General features: G+C 46.1%; 1 protein-coding gene across 1 annotated transcript in view; it reads left to right on the top strand.

Annotated features, from left to right (window-relative positions):
* Positions 1-24: 24 nt before the first annotated feature.
* The window catches only part of IGHMBP2 (immunoglobulin mu DNA binding protein 2), a 34381-nt gene continuing 7976 nt past the window's right edge, over positions 25-26429 (top strand). The window contains exons 1-11 of the mRNA XM_063094198.1: positions 25-197; positions 1665-1834; positions 6618-6810; positions 7032-7129; positions 9732-9895; positions 11693-11893; positions 13603-13750; positions 22086-22260; positions 25124-25306; positions 25584-25702; positions 26292-26386. Of these exons, the coding sequence (XP_062950268.1) occupies positions 112-197; positions 1665-1834; positions 6618-6810; positions 7032-7129; positions 9732-9895; positions 11693-11893; positions 13603-13750; positions 22086-22260; positions 25124-25306; positions 25584-25702; positions 26292-26386 (1632 nt within the window). The 5' untranslated portion in view covers positions 25-111. The remainder of the gene's footprint in view (positions 198-1664; positions 1835-6617; positions 6811-7031; positions 7130-9731; positions 9896-11692; positions 11894-13602; positions 13751-22085; positions 22261-25123; positions 25307-25583; positions 25703-26291; positions 26387-26429) is intronic.

The following is a 26429-nucleotide window of genomic DNA, read 5'->3' on the forward strand; positions in this document are numbered from 1 at the left end:
GTCGACGTACGGGCCCGGCGGGGAACACCGGTCCCGCGGGGACCTGCGGGGAACACGGGCCTTGCGGGGAAGAGAGACCTCAGCGGCTCTGGGCCCGGGCCGGGGGCGGCGATGGCCTCTGCGGCTGTGGAGAACTTCGTGACCAAGCAGTTGGACCTGCTGGAGCTGGAGAGAGACGCGGAGGTGGAGGAGCGTAGGTAGGGGCCGCCGCTGCCGGTCCCCACCGGGACCCCGGACGGAGCCTCGGAGGGGCTCGGCCTGACCAGCCTCGGAGCGGGAGTGTCCTCTCCCGGTCCCCCGAGTCCTGGCAGCCTCCGGACGTAGCGACCTCATCAGCTCCCGGGCAGCCCGTTCCTTTGGGGGACCCTCAGGAGCCCTTTCTGGTCTCGACCTGAAGCCCCGCCATCACTCCTGGGGCCCGGCTCTGACCCAGTTCGCCCCCCGGGGGCCCGGAGGAAGAGCTTCCTCCCCTGGGCAGGGTCAGGATGGCTTCTTGGAGGAGGCCTGAGCAGCGCCCGAGGAAAATCGGAGTGAAGCTGGGGGGCGCGGGGCGGAGGGGCGCTCCTGAAGGAGATGCGGGGAGCCGGGAGGGAGCTGGCTTGTTTCTGAATGAGAGGACTCACCTGGCGGAAGCAAGGAGAGCTAGCACATGGATTTTACATGCATTGATGCCTTTACACCTCACGCCAGCCCTTCAGAGTGGGTGGCTGATCCTCTCCTGTTCCGTCTGAGGAGGCCGAGACGGGGAGGGGTTAAAAAACTTGCCCAAGGTGACACTGGCGGAGTCAGGATTTAAGGCCGGGCAGTCTGATTCCGGAGTTTGCACTCAACCATTCATTGGTAGGATTTGTTTGAGAGGCTTTGGTCATGATGCTTAAGTCTTTTTGCAGTCATATTTGCCTTATTAGAATCCCAGCTTCTTCATTGATGGCTGTGTGGCTTTGCAGGTTACATCCCTGAGCCTTACTTACTTCTGTAAAAATGGGATGACTCCCACCCCACAGGTTTGCTCTGAGAATGAGATGATCTTTAAGTCAGGTACTCAGCATGGTACCAAGTGCAGAGGAGCGAGCACCCATGATGATGGCTGTTCCTGACGATGATGTAATGATAGGCAGGGGCTGGACTAAGAAAGGCCTTGCTGCAGAGCTTGCATTATAGTCTGTGTGCAGAGGATGGACATCAGTGCGGTTAAGCAGGTGAGGGAGGTGAATAGATTTGCAGTTTAGAAGAATCACTCAGGTGCTGCTGCTGGCATTTGGACAGGAGAGCGCAGAGGTAAGACAGTTAGGAGTCTCTTTTTTGTCCAGGTGAACAGAAACATGGGTTGAACCAGAGCTGTGGTGGGGAGGATGAGAGGCAGAGATGGTATAAATGGGAGGGCCTGATAGGACTCAGTGGCAGATGGAAACCAGGACGTAGGGAGTGAAAGTAGGGGAGGTAAAGGTGACTGAAGATTCTGTCTCTGGTAACTGGGAGAAGGGTCCCGGCATTAACTACCCTAGGGGATATAGGAGGAGCAGATTTGGGTGTGGAGCAGATTTAGGGTTGCATTGGGGCATATTTAGTTCCTGTCCACAGGTCTTTTTTACTTTTCCTGTGTGGGTTGCAGTAGAAACTGCTAAAGATACTAATACTGAAGCATCATTACTGGTGTCTTCCAGGTCCTGGCAGGAGAACATCTCTCTGAAGGAGCTCCAGAGCCGGGGTGTGTGTTTGCTGAAGCTGCAGGTATCCAGCCAGCGCACCGGGCTGTACGGACGGCTGCTGGTCGCCTTTGAATCCAGAAGATGCGGGTCTACAGCAACGCTTCCCAGTAACAGCTTTACTTCTGGTGTGTACGTACTGACGAACTGACGCAGACAGGCGTTTATCATTGCTGGCATTCAAACAGCAAGTGTATTTCATAAAGACCCTTACAAGGACTAGCTGGAGAATGAACATTGCAGTGGAGAACCCGTAATGAGAAATCTGGTGTGCTGGTTAGCTCAGCTGGTTAGAGCGGGGTGCTGATAACACCAAGGACCAGGGTTCAATGTCTGTACCGGCCAGCCCCCCCCCCCCCAAAAATCCAACAATTATGTGGCTTTTTGGTCATCTAGATCAGCACTGTCCAAAATGATAGCCACTAGCTACACGTGGTTATTTTATTTTATTTTTTTAAAAAGATAACCGGTAAGGGGATATTAAACCTTGACTCGCGTTTTAGTCCGTTTGTGTTTCTATAACAGAATTACCTTAGACTGGGTAATTTATAAGGAAAAGAGGTTTATTTGGCTTACGATTCTGGGACAGCTGCATCTGGCATGGGCCTCAGACTGCTTCTACTCATGGCGGAAAGTGGCAGGCAGCTGGCAGGTACAAGCAGATCACATGGCGAGAGGAAGCAAGAGAGAGAGAGAGAGAAGGTGCCAGAGTCTTTTTAAGCAACGAGCTCTCGTGGGAACTAATACAACGAGAACTCACTCATTAATCCCCCCTCCCCCAGGGAGGGCACTAATTCATTCATGAGGGATCCGCCCCCATGACTCAATCAGTTTCCAACACTGCCACATTGGAGATCAAAATTCCACATGAGTTTTGGAGGGGACAACACATCCAAACTCCATCAACTTGGTGTTGTCAGCACCACGCTTTCCCAAGTGAGCTAACCAGCCATCCTTATATAGGGATCCGAACCTATGGCCTTGGTGTTATCAGCACCACACTCTCCCAAGTGATCCACAGGCCGGCCCTATGTGTGGTTATTGAACACTTGAAATGTGGCTGATAATTGTTGCAAGTGGAAAATACACACCAGATTTTGAAGATTTAGTTAAAAAAAAAAATTGGGAATAACTCGAGTCTTTTTTTGAATATTGAGTACATGTTGAAGTGATAATATTTTTCATGTATTGGGTTAGGTAAAATATTAAAAGCAATTTACCTGTTTCTTTTAAATTTTTTAATAAGTCTACTAGAAAATTTAAAATTACGTGTAGAATTTTAATGTGTCATAATATTTCTATATAATGGACAGCCTTGGTTCAGGCTGTTAAACATGCTGTTTGTGTAGTTCTGTAATCCCAAACCTTTCTTGTGCCAAGCATGCTTTGGCTAAACTTGTGCCAGATCTTTTGGAAAGCAGAGGCAGTTAGGAGAAGCTTGTTTTTGTGTGTGTTTTGGTGGCTGGTACAGGGATCAAACCCTGGACCTTGGTGTTATCAGCACCATGCTCTAACCAACTGAGTTAACCGGCCAGCCCAGGAGAAGCTTTTTTTTTTTTTTTTCTGCAAAGGTTTAATTCTGCACAGAGGGGAGCCTTGACAGCCACTTTCCTCATGGTGGCCAGGACATTGCTTAGCTCCTCTCGCTTCCTCTTGGTGAGGATGTGTGTCCCCACCCTTCTCTTGATGAACTTGAGGGCTTGTTTGTCTTTGGAGACCTTGAGCAGCTCCATGGCGTGGCGCTCGTACGGGGCAAAGCCACACACCTCTCAGATCATGTCCTGCACGAACTGTGTACACTTGGTGAGGCGCCTGTGGCGATGGCTGTGCCTCAGTTTTCTTCCGTTCTTGGTCGCCTTGTGGCCTTTGTTGAGGCATGGGGTGGCGCAGAGCTGCTCCTCAATGGTTGCTGCGGTGGAAGGGGAAGCTTCTTAACTGTGCAGCGGGGCTGCTTGTATGAGCAACCTCAGCCCTGGAAACTTGGAGAAGGCAATGTTATCAGCACTGTACTTTTCACTATAAAAATCTCTGTCTTGTTTTGTTGGTGACATAGTTTTTCCATTTCACAGACTCTTGCCCCAACAATTGTTGGAATACTGGCTGGGTTTAGAGAAGATGAGATGGGGGTATGGGGGTGGGGGGGAATTGATGACAGGAACTGCTTGTTGGAGGCAGACCTGAGCAGAGTTTGAGATCTTACACTTCTTGTTATGTGGCTGTGAGTCAGTCTCTTACCCTCCAAAGACTGGAACAATGGCACCTTGTGTTGCCATCAGTATTAAACGAGTAGGATCGAATGTGCACGTAGGTGGTTTGTGAATTTTGAAAAGGCAAAGGTAAAAATATATATTCATTCACTAAGTGTTGGGCGTGAATGACCTAAGAGATTAATGAATAGTTGATAAACAGGAAGTCAGAGGAATTAATGGCATTTGTGTGGAAAAGTAGCAAGCTGAAACTCTGGTGAAATACAGCTGTTGATTCAATTCAGGTGGAGTGGTCATTTGTTCACCTTCTGAGGAGTCTCAGTAGCTCAGAAATATAAGTCCTGAAGTGTGGGGTCCTGTGCGGGTGGGTTGCTCACTGGGAAAGTTGCGGTGGGGGTGGCATCCTCTGTGCCCAGCCCTATGCGGTCCCTGCTCACAGCCAAATCTCTGCCTCTGGGAGCATTGTTGCCACCTGCTTTGTGAAGCTGGAGAAGGAGACAGAGATAAGATTCAAGGTACAGATTAAACTCATTGTCTAGAAGGTTTCAGACACAGTAAATGGTGTGTAAATAGATGTGGGTGGCCCTGGCTTTTATCTTAGAGTGGATTCTGTTTTGGTCAGAACTACCTATGTTCCAAGTGACAAAAACCTGAGCCAAATAGGCTTAAGCAATAACTAAGTGACTACGCCAGTTGTATGGCTAGGCCAATTGTATTGTTAAAGCAATTCATAACTAAAGCCAACCATTTCATTATTTTAGTTATACTAAGTTTCCATTTACATTGTCAGGGCTAGGGCTCAGGCCCTTCAAACCCATTGTACAGGCTGGGTCACCAGACCCCTCACATGCAGGTCCATGCTAAGTAATTGGGAAAGATCCCGGGAGGCATTGGCCGATGGCATGAGCTCAAGTGCTCAGCAGTAGCAGCAGTGGTGGCCTCTCGGAGCATCCGGGAGCACTAGCAGCCTCCCCATGCCCCCCCACCCCCCGGGGCAGGGGGCCCTGTGGATCAGAGCCACTTGTCCTTTATACTTACGTCCGTAACCCAGGACACCTGGGTGCACATACGCAATTACATTAGACAGTAGCCAAAGAACACCTGGGTGATTGTGCATATTTACATCAAATGCTCGGCAAGATTCTGAACACCAGAGGGGCCCTGTAAAGCTACATGACTATGCCAGTTGTCAAGTAAGACAAATCATAACTAAAGCCAAAATGTTTCGTTATTTTATTTACACTAAGTTTCCATTTGTATTGTCAGGGCTAGGGCTCAGACCTTTCAAACCCGTTGTACAGACTGGGTCAGCAGACCCCTCACATGCCAGGCTGGGTCCCCAGACCCCTCACACGCAGGTCTGTGCTTGGTAATTGGGAAAGATCCCGGGAGCTGTTGGCAGACGACATGAGCTCAGTCCTCAGCAATGGCAGCAACAGCTTACAGGTCCAGCAGCCCACAGGTCTGGCCGTGGCGGCAGCCTCGTGGAGTATCTCAGGGGCCCTGGCAGCAACAGCTGACAGCAGCAGCCGTGGCATCCCAGGGGCGGGGGGCACTGTGGATCAGAGCCACTCATCCTTTATACTTAAGTCCATAACCCAGGACACCTGGGTGCACATACGCAATTACATTAGACAATAACCAACGAACACCTGGGTGATTGTGCATATTTACATCAAATGCTCGGCAAGATTCTGAACATCTGAGGGGCCCTGACCTTTTCCTGTATTTTCCCCACAAGCAAGAAGGGAATGTCTTGGTTGTTGTAACCTAAATGCTGGTTCAGGACTCAAATGAGGGCACCAGGACTTAGTTTCTGGCTGTTTCTGAGCTCTGCCCTCTTCTGGGTTGGTGGTAGCAGGTCCAGCCCCTACGTCCTCTCAGGGTTCTGGTCTAGCTGGAGAGAGTGAAGGTCTCTGTCCAGATGCCCAAGCAAAAGCTTCATCGCATTGCAGGGGCTCTGATTTGGTCACATGCCTGTCCCTTTATCATTGTGGCAGGGAGTGTGTGAAGCACGAATTGGCTTAGGCGTGGCTCAGGGGAAGCCCCTGGGACTCACCTGGCAAAACAGTTATCACAGGCAGCAGGGAGATCTGTGCTGTGTGGACAGTAAACAGCCACTGTCCCTCCTGTACTGATGCTCCATTTCTACCCTGGACACTCTTCCCCAATGTGCTCGTGGCCCTCGCTTCATTCAGCATCCACCCAGCTCACTGGCCACTCCTCAGAGAGGCTCCACTCCTACTCTTCCTGGAGTGACATCCTCCACCGTCTGCATCCCCTTCCTCTGCTTGCTTTTTCCTCAGAGCGCGCAGCACTGACATCTTACAGCTGGCTGTGCCTGCTGTTTCTCTCTTCCCTGATATGAAGGCAGGGACTGGGTGTTATTCATAATAAGCCAGTGCCTAGAACAGTGCCTGGTACAGAGTAGATGCTGTAAATATTTTATTGACTGTCAGGCTTGTTTTGAACAGTTCATTGATCTCAAGTTAATTTGCATATATGATTTAGGTGTTAAGCATTTTTTTGCTGCTACTGATTTCATGCACTAAAGAAAGTAAAAATGATATTTTTTAATTGAAACATCGATTATGCATATTTGTGGGGTAAATATAATATTTGAAATATACTGGGATTTATTATATAAAGTAACTAATATTTAACTTTTTTCGCTGTTTATGTAATTAAGTTTTTGTTTTTATAGGTGATATTGTGGGTCTGTATGATGCTGCTAATGAAGGCAGTCAGCTGGCCACTGGCATCCTGACCCGGATCACGCAGAAGTCAGTCACAGTGGCCTTTGATGAGTCCCATGATTTCCAGTTGAGCTTGGACCGAGAGACTTCCTACCGACTGTTAAAACTTGCCAATGATGTCACGTATAAACGACTGAAGAAGTAAGTGTATGTGGCTGGAAATCCTATGTTAACATTTTCCTTTAAACACACCTCACTCCCTCCTACCACTTCTCACGTGGAGGAAAAGGGAGCAACCGCATTTGGTCACGAGTCATCCTGTGCCCCTCGTGTGAGATGGTGGCAGTGTTCGGTGGCAGGTGCTCAGCACATTAATTGCTGGTTTTTGCTGAGCTCCTAATTTCTGTTTTCTCCCTTGGCAGAGCTCTAATTACTCTAAAGAAGTATCATTCTGGCCCCGCGTCTTCGCTTATAGAGGCCCTCTTTGGTGGATCAGCCCTCAGTCCTGCCAGTGACATACGTAAGGACTTTTAGGTTTTCTTTCTTGATTGAAATCGCTGCTTAAAGTAACAAGAACAGTGTGACTGGGGGCCATTTTAGCAAGTATTTGAGAATATGCAATTAATGTCTTTGTATAAATTTTTCTCAATGACTCACATAGACTGTCTTCCCTGTGTATTCAGTACTATAGAAGTAGCTCATTTCATTGAGTTTTTAAATAACATTCTTTCTAGCATATCTAAATCTTTTATTTTGAAATGTAAGGGTATTTCTTCTGGCTCAGTGCTCTGTGAAAGTAGAGGATAGCTGATCATACTTTATGCTTGATAGCAGTTTTTGGTTTGAAAAATCTCAATTCCAAAAACCTCTGATTGTTTTCTCAGCATACTTCGAATTTAAGGTAATTTATTTCTGGTTATAAGAGTAATGTGTGGTGAAACAAATCACTCCAAAACCTGCCGCTTAGAGTTAGCTTCATTACTACTATCTGTGTGTGTTCTTCTAGTCTTTTTTCCTCATCCGTATAGAACAACATATCTATTTTACACACATGTAAACACACACACAAACCCTCCTCTCTTCACTTACGGTAGCCTGTGTACTTTTTCATGTGCTTCAGTGTTCTTGAAGAACCTCATTTTATTTATTTATTTATTTATTTATTTATTTATTTATTTATTTGGAAGCTCTCAGTCGGCTTTATTGCAATTCTAGAATTGGGCAATATGTTATCCCATAAAATAGAATGTGTTCCAACGAGCCAAGCAGAGGACATTGGTTTTATAGACAGAAAAAGGCTAAAGAAAGCGGAAACGGGGGCTGGCTGGTTGGCTCAGTTGGTTTGGTTAGAGCACAGCCGTAGAACACCAAGGTCATGGGTTCTACCCCCTTATAGGCCAGCTGCCAAAACAAACAAACAAAAAAGAAAGCAGAAACAAAGAGCAAAAAGCAGATTGGTCACTTCAAAGTTTCCTTCCTTGTAAGGTGGGGACAGGGAGACAGAACAATAGAAAAATAACATCAGGTTACTTAAGGCCATTTCTTCTGGGTAAGGATTAAGGCAGAGAGAACTTCATTGTCATAACTTTTGAGGATTTAAACTGGCCTGTTGGGTGGGGAGGGATTCTTTGTTATCTTTCTCCTGACTTCTGGGAAGCTCAGACCACAGCCTAAGTAACATGAAACTTAGCAAGGGTGACCCCGTGTTGATTTTCAGTCCGACTTTTTGGGACCTAGTGCAGAAACTTAGCCCAAAACAATTTTTATTTAACAGTTCTGAGGGCCTGACCAAAACTAAGAGCATTAGCGCCACTCTCAGTTACCAACATCCTTGGTTCCCGGTCTCAGCATGCCATTCCTAGGTTAGGGTGTCCTCATTATCATTTTTTTTTTTGTTGTGTGCATTTTTTTTGTGTTGCGTTTTGGTTGGAAGAATCTCATTTTCAAAAGGAGTTTGTTATCTCATCAAGCGGCTGCCCGTAATTTAGCAATCCTCTGGATACTGGACGTGGCCAATTTTTAAAGCATTGGTTTTGGTCAGGTCTGATGCAGGGGTTCCCGCATAAGCCTTTTATGGCATACCTGTGCTAGCACACTCCAGTGTTGTGTTAGCTTTAAAACCGCAGGGCTACTTTGTAGCACCTTTTCAGTTAGTAGTCTCTCATGCTGCTTTGTTTTGTAAATTTGCATTTTCTTTTTGCGTTTACCTTTGGAAATTCTAAAAGCACTCACTTTTGAATAGCATCTTATATCTGCCAAATATTTATTGAGGAGCCACTGTGCACTGGAAACTGAATTAGAAATTTACTTACTGTGTTTTCAGGACTGTGGTATGTCTTGATCTAAGGAAGGAGTGCAAGCGTGGAGGAGTAGAGTGTTCTCCGGAACTTTGGATTCAGGGGTCTGTTGCCAGTCACGTTCTGCTCGCGTAGTGTTTTATACCTTCGTTTTGGCCTCACACGTCCAGGCCTGCTCCCCTCGCGTGTGGCTCCGTGTGCTCCCCTATTTTGTGTGTGTGCAGCAGGTACTGTGTGGTGAATGCTGTGGACGCAGAGCTGAACCCAGCAGGACCTACTCTCAAAAGCCCAGAGCCGAAGAGGCACATCGTTAGTCTTGGTCAAGGAAGAGTCCTGGAATGTGTTAGTAGTTTCTTTTGTCATGTTTGTCTTTGTCATTTTATGGTCACTTACAAGAGGAACAGTATGGTTAGAAACTAATATGTTCCAAGATACGTTTACTTCATTTTTGTTATTCTGGAGTGTGAGTTGGCGAACTTTTTCCATAAAGGGACACATTGTAAAATATTTAGACTTTGCAGGCCGTGCCATCTCTTTTGCAGCTCAACACAGCTGTAACAGCAAGCAGCCATGGACAGTGTGGAACCAGGTGGGCGTGGCCATGTTCCAGTAAAACTTAGGAAAGCAGGCAGCAGGCTCGATGTGGTCCACAGTGTGCCGATTGCTGTTCTGGGAGAAATCTTCTTTGAAAACCAAGCTGACTGCTGTGTGTTGGCTGGATTGACCCGGGGAAGTCCAGCACAATCCTTGTGTGTGTTGCTTATTTCCTTGGGCACACGCTGCCAGGAAGAGTGCCCGAGTCTAACGCTGTTGCTTCTTCTGCAGACCCACTAACGTTCTACAACACCTCCCTGGATGCCTCCCAGAAAGAAGCGGTTTTGTTTGCATTGTCCCAGAAAGAACTTGCCATCATCCATGGACCTCCTGGCACTGGGAAAACCACGACTGTGGTTGAAATAATTCTTCAAGCTGTGAAACAAGGCTTAAAGGTGGGCAGTAGACCCTGCCCTCCCGTCAGTACTTGTCAGGTCCTGGTCTGTTGTGTTCAGCGGGTGCTCAGCAGGGTCCCAGCCTCAGTTCTGATGGGATTGGGCGGGAACATAATTGAGTGTGTATTGATGGGGCATTGGGCTGGGCCCTTTTTGATTTCTGGCAACCCCATGAGACATGGGGAACATGGGCAGGAATGCCAGTCTGGGTGATTGAGAGAGGCTTCTGGGAGCCCTTTGAGATCACAGAACTATTATCTAAGTCACCATTATTCTGGGTTCCCGAACTTGTCATGCCATTCCTAGGTTAAAGTGTCCTCATTATCACATGTGCATTTTTTGCATTGTGTTTTGGTTGGAAGAACCTCATTTTATTGTTGACCAGGCCATGGTCCAGGTTCATTTGCCTATCACGCGTGCTGTGCTCCTGCTCTAGGCTCAGGTTTACGCTGGGGGTGTGGAGTTGACCAGGGCCCAGGCGCTGCCCTGCAGGAGCCCTGTGTCTAGATGAAGAAGATGGTGGTGGTACTGTTAATCAGATAATCTGGCTAATTGATACAATGCATGTGTGCAGTGCATAGATCACTGACGTTCTGAGATGTGGAGTATAATACTGTGCATTGTTGTCCACTTCTATTTTTAACGGTTGGGAGAGGTTGGGAAAGTCTTTTATCCTCATCCGCATCTGTGTGAATCGTGGATCTGAGCATGTGGAAAGCTTTTAAAAAACTCTTTCTGGTTTATCAGAATGTTGGATAACGTTGAGAATTAGAATAATAATGGTCAAGTTTGGTAGGTTGACATTGACTGGGTGCTGCTTACGAGCCAGGCACCATTCTCAGCACTTTCTGTGATTTCACTCATTTAACGCTTGTAGAAACCCAGTGTTCCAGAACTGTTAGTGGCCTCAGTTCATAGACGATGAAACTGAGAAAAAAAGTCAGTGCCTATTACTCAGGCAGAGCCAAGACTTGAATTCAGGCAGAGCCTCTGCTTCTCAGGGCTGTAGGGAAACCTGTCACTCAGTTAAAAAGTTATGTCCAAGGGCTTTCCTACAAATGAGTGTGTTTGTAGATGTTTGAAAACTGATAAGAAAAGATGACTTATTGGCAGGAAGCAGAGTAGGTGGTTTTAGTTGGCTGCCTTCTATTTCAGTATACAAAGTGAGACCGGACATACCTGTGTTTACACTCATGTGCAAATGTGCCTTTGGACGTATTAGTGGGGGTGGAGGTGATGCCAGCTGTGGGGAGGGGGCGGCCGAGGGCTCCTTCCAGGACTTTGTTTTGTCTTGAGGTTGGGGGTATTGTAGAGACTCTCCTCTCTGCCTCCTCTGCCAGCTGCCACCTACATCTAATAGTGGAGCTGCAGTTCCAGAAGCAAGATTGAACCCATTCAGAGAGATCCCCCTTGTTTGACTTTGTCAGGTGATAAAATTATTTGATTGGTGATATGATGGATGCCCCAGCCCCTGATTATTTCAGGGCACACAACTCTTTTTGAGTCTTGTTCCTTCCCGTTGCAAGTCACTTAACCTTTTGTAGTACTTTGGTGACTAATGCATTTTGAAGATCTAGGTTCTAGTTATCCAGGTGTTACGTTGGTTTGCAATAATGTGTGTCTCGTAGGCTGTCTTCACCTGTGTTAAAGCTGTATGTTTACACAGTAACATTACTGTTGTACACACTCTGCCCTTCTCTCTTTACCCTTAAGGCTTTCTGTTGGTTTAGTGTAAACTTAAGTGGTTTGATTAAAGAAGAAATGACCAAACCCTAATTTGCACTTGGTATTTTCCAGGTTCTGTGCTGCGCTCCTTCTAACATTGCTGTGGACAATCTTGTAGAGCGTCTGGCTCGCTGTAAGAAACGAATTCTGCGCCTTGGGCACCCTGCCCGGCTCCTGGAATCTATTCAGCAGCATTCCCTTGATGCGGTTTTAGCACGGAGTGACAACGCCCAGATTGTTGCAGACATCAGGAAGGACATCGATCATGTCTTTGTATGTATCTTAGCCAGCATCCCCTTGGAGTGTAGTTTTCTGATCTCCAGTCTTTTAAAGGAGTGAATTGTATCTGTCTACATTCCTCTGGCTTTTCTCTTGCCTCCATTGATTCATTTAATATTTGACAAAATTATTTTTTTAGACTCCCATTTTTGATAGAGAACTATACTCAGCATTTAACAGAGACCCAACTGTCTTCAAGGTTTTTGATAACTAGGTGAGGAATTGTCTTACAGAAAACATCTTTCTTAGTGTCTCCCTACGTCTGGTCATGTTGTTTAGCTAATACTTGCAAGGGAGAAAAATCAGCCTGAAAATAAAAAAATCAAAAATGTACATCCTCTCAAATCCTCTTTGTCCATTTCCTATTATCCTCGTGAAAGAGGATACCAGTAGCCTGGAGAACTAGGTAGGTGTTAGGTGCAGTTTGAGATGGCATTTTTCCTTGCAGACCAATACTTTTGAGCTCTTTGGTTCTTTACGCGTTCATCCTAATTTCCTTAATTACATGTCTTGTCCTGTGTTTGCTCACCTTCTGCTCTCTCCCTGCCTCACACTGGCACTCCTTGGTGTCCTAGCCTCGGAAGTGTAATGGTGTTGGGGAGGGCGCTGTGGGCCCACAGGATAGAGGCTGCTCTGGTGCAGACAGGGCTCATGCCAGCGTGGGGAGAGGCAGCAGACTTGGGAGGTGGAGACGGGGATGAATGCTTGCTGCTCAAGGTTAAGGGCGGTGCAGGAATATGTGGTGATGTTATTTGCTCCATTATAAATGTGGATGATTTCATTTCTCATTGAAATCAGTGCTTTTCAGGATTTTCTTCTCTGTAAAGTAGGCACAGTAAGACATCTCTCATCACCCCTGCTAGAACCCCTCCAAAGCAGAAATCACAAATGAGGAAGGGGTATTAAGTTGGGGTTTAGGTAAGCATTTTGTAGGCTGAAAACATGTTTTTATTTATTTATTTTATTTTAAAAGATGACTGGTAAGGGGATCTTAACCCTTGACTTGGTGTTGTCAGCACCGTGCTCACCCAGTGAGCCAACCGGCCATCCCTCTATGGGATCTGAACCTGTGGCCTTGGTGTTATCAGCACCACACTCTCCCGAGTGAGCCACGGGCTGGCCCCTGAAAACATGTTTTTAAATCTCTTGAAAAATGTGGAACAGTAAGTGAAGCTCAGCCTCTCCACCTGCCACCTCCTGCAGCCTGAGCCCCGAGGCAGACAGGTGTTTTCCTTCCCCAAGCACATGTCAGATGCTGTCTGCAGGGCAGGGCTGATTCAGTTCTGGCCTCATCTGAGTTACAGTTAAAAAACAGTCTCTTTCCAGAATTTAAATATTCTCTTTCTGCTCTCCCTGTGCAGGTGACAGTGACTGTAAGGCAAGCTAGGATGTAAAGTGCTTCGTCACTCGTGTGTATCTATGGTTCTTCCAAGAAAGGTTTTTGATTTTTTGGTGCTTTTTAAGGAGTTTATTGAACTGAACCAATTGAGGGCTGCTGGCCTGTTAGCTCAGTTGGTTAGAGCGTGGTACTGATAACACCAGGGTCCAGGCTGTGACCCCTGTACCAGCCGGCCACCAAAATGAGAAAAAGAAAAATGAACTGGACCAACTTATTACAAAGAAAACACTTCATAAATGTGAAAGAGCTAAAGGAGTGCAAAATCATGTCAAACTAGTTATGTTTTCTTTGCTTCCCTTTATAGGTGAGGAACAAAAAGACCCAGGATAAGAGAGAGAAGAGTAATTTTCGAAATGAAATTAAGCTGTTAAGAAAAGAACTGAAGGAGAGGGAAGAGGCGGCCATGCTGGAAAGCCTCACTTCGGCCCACGTCGTCCTTGCAACGAACACAGGTGAGGGAGGGGCAGCTCCGTGCCCGCCGTGGGCCTCAGAGAGGGGGCTGCGAAGCGTTCCCTCCTCCGGTTTTGGGGGCGTTTGTATAGAACTGGTAGAATTTCTTTCTTGAACGTTGGGGAGAATTCGCCAGTGAGGCCTTCTGGACCTGGAATTTTCTTTGTAGGGACGTTATGAACTACAGATTTAATTTCTTTAATAGATATAAGGTTATTCAGCTTATCTCTTCTTTTTTTTTTTTTTATAAAGATGACCGGTGAGGGGATCTTAACCCTTGACTTGGTGTTGTCAGCACCATAGATTATCTCTTCTTGAACGATCTTTTATCTTTCAAGAAATTTGTCATTTAATCTAAATTGGTTTTTTTGGCCGTTGGCCATTAAGGGGATTTGAACCCTTGACCTTGGTGTTATCAGAACCATGCTCTTGTGAGTGAGCTAACTGGCCTAATCTAAATTGTTGAATTTAGAGGAATAAAGTTATTGATAATATTTCCTTATTATTCTCTTAATATCTGTAGAATCTCTAATGACGTCAACTTTCTTATTCTTGATGCTGGTTATTTGTATATTCTCTTTTTTTCCTGATCTTCTGGATTGAAGTTTTATTGATCTTCCCAAAGAACCAGCATTTGATTTTTCTGTTGTTTTTCTGTTTTCTATTTCATTGATTTCTACATCAGTCTTTATTTTTTCCTGTTTTCTGCTTACTTGGGTTTAATTAGCTGTTCTTTTTCTAGTTTCTTTTTTCTTCTTTTTTAATGGCTGTCTGGTACGGGGATCCAAACCTGTGACTGTGCTGTTACAAGGCTGCACTCTAAACAGCCTTAGCTTAAGGTAGAAGCTGGGATCGTTGATTCGAGACCTTTCTTTTCTGATATGGGCAAATAAATATCTCCCTAAGTACTGTTTCTGTGGTATCCCCAAAGTTCTGATATGTTTTTGTTTTCATCCACTTCAGAAATACTATCTAATTTGCCTTTTGTTTTCTTTTTTGACCAATGTTTTTTTAGAAGTGTGTTATAGAGTTTCTAAGTAGTTGAGGATTTTCCAGATATCTTTTTGTTGTTGATTTCTAATTTAACTTCACGAGGTCAGAGGACATGCTTTTATGAGTTGGATCATTTCATTGAGACTTATTTTATGGTCCAGAATATGGTCTCTCTTTGTGAGTGTTTCACATACTCTTGGAAAGAATGTGTGTTCTGATTTTGTTGGAGTGTCTTGTAAATAATCAAATCATTAGGGTTGATAGTGTTGAGGTCTATTGTATCTTTGCTGATTTACTGTTTACTTGCCATTTCTTATTGAGAGAGGGTGTTGAAATCTCTGAGTATAAGTGTACACTTATCTGTTTCTCCTTGTAGTTCTATCAGTTTTTGCTGCATGTCTTTCATGTCTTTGTAAGCTCTTTTATTAGGGGCATAAATGTTAGGCTTGATAAACCAATTATCATTATGAAATGACTTTCTTTATTCCTGGTAATGTTCTGTTTTTTTTTGAAATCTACTTTGATTTTGAAATAACCACTCCAGCTTTCTCTCTTTCCTTTTTATTGTGGTAAAAACACATACCATAAAATTTACCATCTTAACTATTTTTAAGTGTATAGTACTGTGGTATTAATTGTATGCACATTGTGCAGCAGGTCTCTAGAACATTTTCATCTTGCAAAGCTGAAACTCCATACCATTGAACAACAGCTCCCCTTTCCTCCTGCCCCAGTCCCTGGCAACCAGCATTTTACTTTGTTTCTAAGAGTTTGATCTCATATACATAAGACCATTCAGTGTTTGGCTTTTGTGACTGGCTTATTTCTTTTAGTGTAACATCCTTGAGGTTTATCCATGTTGCTTAGCTTTGTTTTGACTAGTGTTAGCATGGCATATCTTTTTCCATCTTTTGCTTATAACCTATTTGTGTCTTTACCTTTCTTTCCTCTCCTCTCCTCCCCTCCCCTCCACCCTCCCCTTCGCAGCTCGCTGGTACAGGGAACTGAACCCTTGACCTTGGTGTTATAACACTGCGCTCTAACCAACTGAGCTAATTGGCCAGCCCTCGTCTTTATATTCAAAGTGAATTTTTTTGTAGGTGGCACATAGTTGTGTTTTACTTTACTATCCAATTTGACAATTTTTGCCATTTGTTTATTGTTCCTTTTTCTGCTTTATTTTGGATTAATTGAACATTTCTTATGATTTTATTTTTGTTTTTGTTGCTATCACTCTTTATTGTATTATTTTAGTGGTTACTTCAGGCTTTACAGTAAACACCTTTAACTTGTCGCAGTCTGCCTCCCAGTGGTGTTATACCACTTCACGTAGAGCAGAAGAACTTTGCGACAGGACACTAATGTTTCTGTCCTCCCAGCATTCATGCTGTTGTTGTGTATGTTGCTTGTACATATGTTGTAAACCTCACAGTACTTGGTATTGTTTTAACAGTTAGTTATCTTTAAAGACTTAAATAAGAATAAGAATACATGCTGTTACTATGCTAGTGCTCTGCCTTCCTTTTGTTTAGATGCATGTTTCCATGGTATTGTTTTCCTTCCACCTGAAAGTTCTCCATTAACATTTCTTGTACTCCTGGGGGTGAATTCTTTTAAGCTTTTGTATGCTACTTTTTTTTTTATTATGGTAAGAACACTTAACGTGAGATCTACCCTCCTAAGTTTTTAAGCATTCAGGGCTGGCTGGTTATCTCACTTGGTTAGAGCATGGTGCTGATAAAACCAAGGTCAAGGGTTTGGATCTCTGTACTGGCTAGCTACCAAGAAAAAAATTTTTTTAAGTGTACAATACAGTATTGTTAACTGTAGATGCCATGTTGTTTAGCAGATCTCTAGAACTTACTCATCTTGCATAACTGAAACTTTATACCTGTTGATTGCTATGTTTTTAATTTCACTAATTTTCTTCTTTCATGTCTAATCTAAAATCTATCCAGTATGATTTTTATTTGACACCCAAAAATACCATTTAGGTCCTTTTTATATCTTTAATGTTTTCACTTAATTTTTTGAACATTTGGAATACAGCTGTAATAACTCTTAATGTTCTAGCCTACTAATTCTGTCATCTGTGTCATTTTTGGGTCTCTTTTGATTAAGTATTCCCCTCATATGGTTGTGTTTTCCTGCTTCTTTGTATGCCTGCTAATGTTTGCATACCAGACATTTGGAATTTTATCTTGCTGCGTGCTGGATATTTTTGTATTTCTATTAATATTCTGGAGCTTTATTCTGGGAAGCAGTAAAGTTACTTGAGAACAGTTTGATCCTTTTGGGTCTTGCTTTTAAGATTTGTTAAGAGTCTGGAACAGTGCTTAGTCTAGGGTTAAAATTCACCACTCCTGAGCCAGGACCCCTCTAAGTTCTCTCCCCAATACACCATGGATCATGAGATTTTCTAGTTTGAGTGATGGCATTAGGCACCGTTCTCAGTCCTGTGTGGTCACTGGACTGTAATCTGTAATTGTTTTGGATGGTATTTTTCCCTGGCCTGGGTGGGGTAGTTTTCTCATAAGCATGTGCTGAGCAGCATTCAGCTGAATACCCAAAGGGGTCTCTCTGCAGATCTTTGTGGTTTTCCCTCTGTGTAGTAATCTCTTTGTATTTTATCCTGGAAACTGCATTGGTGTCTAGGGATTCTCAGTCCTGTCTCCTCAACTCATGGAGTCCTCCAGGCTCTGCCTGGCTTCCCCCCTTTTGAGCTGCCTTCTGGAAACTCTCAAGGCAGAAAGCTGGTGCAGTCCCAGGGCTTACATCCTTTGTCTCCCATCTTTCAGGAATTACTGTCCTTTGTTACCTGTTGTCCAGTGTCTTGGAAAGTGTTGTTTCATTTATTTTTTCTGATTTTTGGGGGTTGTGTCAGATAGGAGAGCAAATGCAGTCCTTATTATTCCATCTTGGGCAGAGGTGGAAGGCTCTTCTCTCTCTCTCATGATTGCTGTGTACCTTGTGATTGTTGTGCAATGTTGTCAGCCCACTGTTTCGGGGTTCAGCCATGTCTGTTGTGTTTGTGAGACCTCTGTGTTGTTGCTGTATAATAATACTACCACAAATATAGCAGCTTAAAACAACACACATTTATTATTTTACAGTTTCTGTGGGTCAGGAGTCCAGGCATGGCTTAGCTGGGTTCTCTGCTCAGGATCTCACAAGGCATCACTCAAGGTGTCAGCTGGGGCTGCAGTGTCTTCCAAGACTTGCCCGGAGAGGATCTGCTTCCTGCTTCCTGTGATCTTCCTTCTGTGGTTGTTGGCGGCATTCATTCCTTGTGGGTTCTTGCTGGTTGGTGGCTGGAAGCTGCTCTTAGCTGCTTACTCCGTAGCCGTTCACAATGGGGCCACTTGCTTCTTTCAAGCCATCAAGAGACAGAGTCTCTTAGCAAGATGGATTATAATCTATGTAATATTATCGAGGATGTGATATCCCCTCACGTTTGCCATATTCTGTTTGTTAGAAGCAGCTCTCAAGTCTCCCACACTTGGGGGAGGGGATTACACCATGCATGAACACTAGCTGGCCAGGATCCTGGGAGATGCCTTGGAGTCTGTCTGCATACCTCTCAGCTGGCGGGCTGCCCTCGGGAACAGAGTCTGCGCTCAGACTGTCTTTATAATTGTTGCTTTATCAGTTGTCTTTTGAATCAAAAAGGAGAAAAAAGAGTTACAAGCAAAAAATACATTTATACTGTCTTTTGTGTTTACCTGTGTAGAGTAGTTGCCTTTGTTGGTGTCTTTATTTCTTCATATGGATATGAGTTACTGTCTATTGTCTTTTTAGTTCAACCTGAAGAACTCCCCTTAGTATTTCTTGAAAGGCAGGTCTGCTAGTAACAGATTCTCTCAGCTGTTCTTTATCTGGAGATATCTGTTTGAAGGATACTTTTGCTGGGTATAAAATTCTTGGTTGACAGTCTTCTTTCAAAACTGAATATGTCATCCTGTATCTGCTGGCCTCCATGGTTTCTGGTGAGAAAGCAGCTGTTAATTTCATTGAGGATCCCTCATCTGTGACAAATTGCTTCTCCCTTGCTTCTTTCAAGAGTATTTCTTTGTGTTTGTCTTTTGAGTGTTTGATTATGAAGTGTCTAGGTGCAGATCTCTTTGAGTAGACTACATGGAGTTTGTTGAGCTTCTTGGATGTATGGATTAATGTTTTTCATCAAATTTGGGGTTTTTTTTCAGCTGTTACTCTCTGCTCCTTTCTCTGTTTTTATTTCCTTCTGGGACTTCCATTATGTATATGTTGATATGCTTCATGGTATCCCACATGTCTCTGAAGGCCTTGTTCATTGTCCTTCATATTTTTTCTTCCTATTCCTCAAGTTGGATAATCTCAATGGACCCATCTTCAGGTTTGCCGATTATTCTTCTGCCTGCTTAAATCTGCTGTTGGGTCCTTCTAGAGATTTCCAGTTATTGTACTTTTCAACTCCAGAATTTCTATTTAGTTCTTTTTTATAATTTTATCTCTTCATTATTGTTCTCTATTTGGGGAGACATTATTCTTGTACTTATTCTTTAGACTTGGTATCTTTTTGCTCTTTGAACATATTTAAAATAACTAATATTTAAAGTCATTGTCTAATAAGACCAACATCTGGCCTTTCTTAGGGACAGTATCTATTGATTACTTTTTTCCTCTGTGCATGGGCCATACTTTCTTCACTTTGCGTGTCTTATAATTTTTTGTTGAATACAGAACATTTTAAGTAATATAACGTGGCAACTCTGGAAATCAGATTCTCTTCCCTCCTCAGGGTTTGTTGCTGCTGTTGCTTGTTGGGGTTCTTTGTTTAGTGACTGTTTGGAACTAATTCTGTAAAGTCTTGTTTTGTCCTCTGTGGCCACTAAATTCTCTTCTGAGCATAGTGGCCAGCTGAGGATGAGATAGAGATTCCCTCCCAGTCTTTGGCGGAGGGCTCTGTGTGTGTGCTGGGTGCACTCATCACTCAGCCAGGCTGCTGACAACCCTCAGCTCTTGCTTCCTGTCTGTGCAGCACCTCAAGGTGAGCCAAAGGTGGCACTGAGGGCCTCCTCAGGTCTTTTCTGGGTATGTGCACAGCCCTGTGTGTGTTGTGTGTGGCCTTCCAGAGTCCAAGGGAATGTCTCAGCTTTTCCATGCCCTGAGGACATCTCATTCTCCAGCTTTCCCTTCAGCTTTTTGTTTATCCTGTCATTTGCTCCCATTCTTATCCAGTGCTGCAGAGAGCTGTGATGTTCAGCAGTGGCCTCTGATGGCCTTGTGTTGCTTTGCTTTCCACGGATTTGTCACCCCTCTTCCCCTGGGTGATGGAGCCGCAAAAGGATTACTCAAAGCCCATCTCTTCTGAGCAGTGCCCTGAAGGGGTTAATCTCCTGGAACCCTCAAGAGAGAGGCATTTCTTCCATTTGGGAAATTAAACACGAATTGGGGTTCTCTTCTTGCATTTATTCTCCAGACCAGGAAGTTACAGGAAGAGAACATAGGTGGGGTTATAGTTTAACAATATAGACTGGTAACATCCAGTAAAACAAGCAAGGCAACATTCCATAATGTAATTTGCAAGAGGTTAAGTCAATCCATCAACAAAAGCTTGATCTTAGCAAACATTCTCTCTCCCTACATCTGTTTCCCAGTATCTTTACATATCAATCAGTAACTTGTCCATCCTTTAGCCAGCAACTTTGCTGTGTTATAGTTCTTTATCTTACAACAGAGACTATAGCCTGGGGAAAATCTCCTGTCTTTTGCAAGATCAACATTTTATATGTACTTTTAAGAAGTTAGGCTAAACCTGAAACTGCAAGAAACTAGGCCCTGTGAAATATATTTGCTTTATAGTATACTCCACAGCCTTGGACAGTCACCAGGGAAAAGGCTGTTTGCAGTGGGCAAGCTCCGAGTCAGGGCAGATAAAGGCAGTCTTGGGAGTGGGGTCTCCTAGGAATCTGATAATGATGGTTTCTAGGAATGGGGCTCTTCAGGAACACCAGCCTATTCTACCCCCTCAGGGGCTGCCAGGGTGCCGGTTTTCACCCTGACTTTAGGCTGTCGGTTTCAAGGTTGCCATAAAATGGGGGTGGGATGGCTGGGAACAGCGTGAGTTAAAATGCCATAAAGCTCACTGTTCTTAGAGACATTCAGCTGTTTTTCTTGAATAAACTCTCCCCAGATTGCTGCAAGTTTTTGGTGAATTTCCAGAGTTCTGAACAAGTTGAGTCCAACCATTTGGCCAGTGTTCTGTTGCTTTAGTGGAGGAGAGCTTCCAGAGGGCATCACACTACTGTCTTTGCTGACATCCTTCTTGATGGCTTCACATGAGCACCTGCTGGAAATCAGATGGCAGCCCCCCCACCCCTTGCAGTGCCCGCTTGTGGCCTTTCAGGTCTCCTCGTTGGTTGGGGAACTAGAATGAATTCCTGGGAGTGATTCTCCATCAAGAAGTTTGGTTTCTCTCTGCACCATGAAGTCACATCGTGACCTAAGCGAGTCTGTTAATTATGTAAAGCCCAGTCCAAGTTCTGTCTCCACCGTGGGTGCTTTGCCCAACAGCCTCTGAAAAGTCAATCTTGGGACGTTTCTCAAGATATATCTTTGTCATAACATAATATATGCATCTTCAGCATAATTCAAGAGGAAAGGGGTGGGAACTGACGTTGACAACATTTATTAAAACGTACCTTCTTCTGTCAGGTGCTTTGCGTATATTGTCATTCAGTTGTCATAACAGTTGTATGAGACTTAGATGTTGTCCACGTTTGTAGATGAAGTAGCAGGCTTGGGGGTAAGTGGCTTGCCATGGTCCTGCGCTGTTTGCTGGAGTTGGCGTGGGCCCTGGTCGTGCTCACAGCCTGAACTCCTCCCTGACGTTGCTCTGTGTTCCAGGACGGAGAGACCGGCATGGTGGTTTTGTGTTGTCAGATACCTGCAGGTTTTTTTCTGGGTGAATGTTTAACAATTCGTTGTTCTGTGTTCAAGAAAAATCCTGAGAGGAGAATTAATTAAATTCTAAATTCAGAAAATGATACAGATATAATATTTAAAAATAAGACAGCATTCCATGGGCTTGGGGGTCACAGCCCCAAAGAGGTGATTAATTTTGGTGATGGAACATTGGAGTGGCCCGTGGTCAGAGGACACACTGCTTTATACTTAAACACAAGTGTGCTGGAACCATGGGTTTTTTTAATGTCCTTTTAAAGTTTTTATTTCCAGATGCACATTTATTCCACACAATTTTAATGCATGATAGATTTTGAATCTGCTGGCTTCTTGCACGTCTCTCTCAGGGTGACGAAACAGCCAACACCTCTGTAAAGACTTGTGGCTCCCTGTCTCACCCAGGTGCTTCTCCTGACGGCCCCCTGAAGTTGCTGCCTGAGAGCTACTTTGATGTGGTGGTCATCGATGAGTGTGCGCAGGCCCTCGAGGCGAGCTGCTGGATCCCCCTGCTGAAGGCACGGAAGTGCGTCCTGGCCGGAGATCACAAGCAGCTGCCCCCCACCACAGTCTCACACAAGTAAGCCCCCTTGGCTTGAGGTGCCTCCCTCTGCCCCTCACCCACCACCCCTTTATGCCATCTGTCAAGGTCCAGCTGAAGTCCTGGGCTCCCTGGGGGGCCGGGTTATGCTTCCTTTGTACACATCCTGGCTGTAGCCCCTACCCATGTTATCAGCATGTACTTATTTATTTATTTATTTATTTTAAAAAAAATGACCGGTAAGGGGATCTTAACACTTGACTTGGTGTTGTCAGCACCACGCTCTCTGAATTGAGCTAACCGGCCATCCATATATAGGGATCCGAACCAATGGCCTTGGCATCATCAGCACCACACTCTCCCAAGTGAGCCATGGGCTGGCCCTAGCATGTACTAATTTAGATGTGTCATCTGCTAGACCCTGTGCTCCCTGAGTGCAGGGGTCTTGTGAAGTCATTTTCGTGGCATCAGAACTGGCACAGTGCCTGGTGCATTTCCAGTGCTCAGTTGGTGCTGGTTGAGTTGAATTTCCCCAGAAGAGTCAGGCAGGTTTGATGGTGGAACTTACGGGAGCTGCTCTGGGCTGGGCCAGGTGGGTTCTGGGTCCGTAGCTCACAGCCTGGCCTGGGCTTGTTAGTTCTCAAACTGTAGGCATGACAGAGGACACAGGGAGATTCAGTAAACCATGCTGTGCGCTGTGGAGACAGTGTTGCCGGGTGATGTGACTGGCATAGGCCATCCCAGCTGGGGGAGGGCTGCCTGTCACCTGGCCCCTCTCCCTACCTCATTTCCCACACCCCCCACTTGCTGCTCCTGCCTCACTGTCCCCTCCGCCTGGACTGCTGAGGGGTGAGTGGACTGGACTAAGGGTGGGTGGTCTCACCCTTTCTTCGGATGAAAATTCTGCACGGTTTCTTGCGACCACCCCATCTAAATAGCATTCCCATCACCCTCGAGTCCCTCATCATGGCGTCGTCAGTTTTTCTTAGCAGTTGCCACCCCCTGGCATCATTATGCGCTTATCTGTTCATTTGCTCATCTCCTGTCTGACGTGAGTCACACAAGGCCTGCGGACAGGGTCAGCGGACAGGACCTGGCACACTGGGAACTTTGAACAAACAGGTCCATGTCCACAAGGGCATCCTGGCTCTGCCTTCCGTTTGAAGAAGATTACTTTCTTCTGATTTCTGTTGCCATTTGAAACAATCCCTAACACCAAGGTCAAGGGTTCGGATCCCCTTACTGGCCAGCCGTGGAAAAAAACAACAAACTTCTCTACTTCAAACAAACTTCTCTACTTCACTGTGTGTGTGTGTGTGTGTGTGTGTGTGTGTATGTGTGTGTGTGTGTGTGTGTAGAAGTTATGATTCTACTTGGAACTCCAGTTGTTTTCTGAGGATCAGAAAAAGATGTGCAAGAAAGACTATCAAGTGGAATCTCACGAAAGGAGTGTGCAGCCCAGGAGCTGGGGATATTTAGGCCACAATGCCTCAGTGGCAGAGGGCATCAAAAATAGTGCTTCAGAGTGAGGATCTGGGAGGAAGACGTTTGGGGTAGAATAAAGGGAAATGTACTTTGAAAGACTGTCCTGGTGGGAGAAATGTCTTGAGGGGCAGAATCCAGAATGGAAAGCACCTGGAGGAGGGCTCAGTGGGGCGCTGATTCACTTGGCTTGTTCTGAAGGTGTGCTCAAAGACGGCTTGTCCTCCAGAAAGCCTTTGTGTGGAGAACAGTTGGAACTGTGCCCGTGAGGAGCAGGGACCCCACTGTGTCCCTGGAGAGAGTAGGGCGGTTCTGGGGGAAAGGTTGGGTGGAGTCGTGCTGGGTATTTCTAGGTTTGCAGTTGGTACTCAGAATCATTTCATGTCCTCACTTCTTCGACATTAATTATTTTTAGTAGAGATCTTTACTAAAAATAGGTCAGTCACAGAAGTCTTGTAAATTTCCGGAGGGAGGATCTCTGATGTGGAATTGGGTACTTTCCCACAGTTTTGGGAGTTTTATCAAGCTGGACGGAGATGGTGTGCTGTGGTGGTTCAGAGGATGGGCTCTGGAGCCAGGTAGCCAGGGTGGACCTGGCCCCGTGGCTCATGAGCTGGGCAGTCTCGGGCTGGTGACTTGGCCTCTCTGTGTCTCACTCTCCTCATATGTCACGTGGGAATCATGACAGTGACCACCCTCAAGGCTGCTAGCATTGAGTAATTAATTCACGCACAGTGCTGACAGCAGTGCTTGGCTCATGCACGTAGAAGGTGCTCCGTGAGCCTTGGCTGGCAGTGGAGGACTCCTTACAGCTATGGTGTGTGAGGATTTCTTTTCAACTTACCTGTATCAGTTTCCTATCACTGCTGTAACAAATGACCACAGACTTCGTGGCTTAAAGCAACACTGATTTATGATCTTACAGTTCTGGAGGTCAGATATCCAAAGTCGGTCTCACTGGGTTAAACTCAAGGTGTCTGCAGGGCTGGGCCTTCTGGAGGCTCCAGGGGAGAGCCTGTTCCTTGCCTTTTCCAGCTTCTAGAGGCCGTCCGCATCTGCTGGCTCGTGCCGCTTCCTCCATCTTCAGAGCCAGCAGCATCTGTCTTCAAATTTCTCTCGACTTGTGGCCTCCTTCTCTGACTCTGACTCTCCTGCCTCCCTCTTATAAAGCCCTCGTGATTACCACCTGGACAAGCCAGGGTCGCTCCCCATCTCAGGAGCCTTAACTTCACTGCGTCTGCTAGGTCCCTGTTGTCATGAGAAGAACACATTCACATGTCCTGGCAGTTAGGATGCAGGTGCCATTGGGGGCTGTGGTCCAGCGATCCCACCCTTAGGTTGGACTCGGGATGCGTTGGGTTCTGCACTTTGAGGACTCGGACTCAGGCTCCCCTCCCCACCCCTCTCCTCTTGGGCACAGGGCCGCGCAGGCGGGGCTTTCGCTCAGCCTCATGGAGCGCCTGGCCGAGGAGCACGGCGCCAGGGCAGTGCAGATGCTGACCGTGCAGTACCGCATGCACCAGGCCATCATGCGCTGGGCCTCGGAGGCCATGTACAGTGGGCAGCTTGTGGCTCACCCTTCCGTGGCTGGGCACCTCCTGAGGTGAGTGACTGGCTCTGTGCCCCAACCCTTCTGCTCCTTTGTCCATCTGCCCTGACCCCTCCTATGGAAGCAGCGAGCTCAAGTGGAATCCTAAGGATTTTAGAATAAACATTGACTCTGACTCATTTCCCAGAAGGGAGCGTGGCCTTGCCCTGCAGAGTGGGTTTGAACAGGCTGTGGCCCCTCCGTTTCTTCATGGGGAGCTCAGTCCTGTGGGGTGGCATTTCGGTCACTGTCTGGTTGGCCCTCATGCACCCTCTCTCCACCTGTGTGCCAGGGACCTCCCGGGTGTGTCTGCCACGGAGGAGACCGGCATCCCCTTGCTGCTCGTGGACACGGCGGGCTGCGGGCTCTTTGAACTGGAGGAGGAGGATGACCAGTCGAAAGGGAACCCTGGTAAGCTGGTGTGGAGAGGGTTGGCACTTTGTCTGAACAGACCCCAAGCTCTTCTTTAAAAACAGAAGTCACCGTAAGTCACCTAGCTCAGGGAGGAGCTGAGGGAGGGAGGGGGGTGAGAGCAAGGTTCTAAAGGGCTCTGAGAGACCCGGGGCCACGTGCCCCGAAGGCCGCACAGCGCTGACCTTCTCGGGGCAGGCGGCCCTGACAGCGGGGAAGCAACGGGCCTGGCGTGGTTCACAGGCTTCATCTTGACGGCCCGACTGCCTGGTTAGTCTTCTCATGAGAATGACTCAGTCGCCAGCGCTGTGTCCCAGCTCCACTAACAGGGCCTCAGATCAAACAGGCCTGGCCGCCATGCGCTCGTGGTGCTCAGTGTCCACGTGGCGTCCTGGCTGTCCGGCCCCCTCAATCCTGTGTGCTCTACCTGGCACCCTCTGACTCAGGCTGGTTGCTCTCAGGAAGCCACCTGAGGCACAGAATAGGATCAGCTCGTCGTGATAGAAAGGGGCTTAAAACTGGCATCTAGTGATAGACGCCAGCGCAGCGCATCCCTCGCCTTGAACACCTGCTCTTTATTCCACCCCAGGGGAAGTCCGCCTCGTCAGTCTGCACGTCCAGGCTCTGGTGGATGCTGGGGTCCAAGCAGGTGACATTGCCATCATCACACCATACAACCTTCAGGTGCGAGAGGGGCCCCTGCTGTCTGTCTTTGTATCAGTCAGGA

This window comes from Cynocephalus volans, chromosome 4 (assembly GCF_027409185.1).
Source record: "Cynocephalus volans isolate mCynVol1 chromosome 4, mCynVol1.pri, whole genome shotgun sequence".
Taxonomy (NCBI): domain Eukaryota; kingdom Metazoa; phylum Chordata; class Mammalia; order Dermoptera; family Cynocephalidae; genus Cynocephalus; species Cynocephalus volans.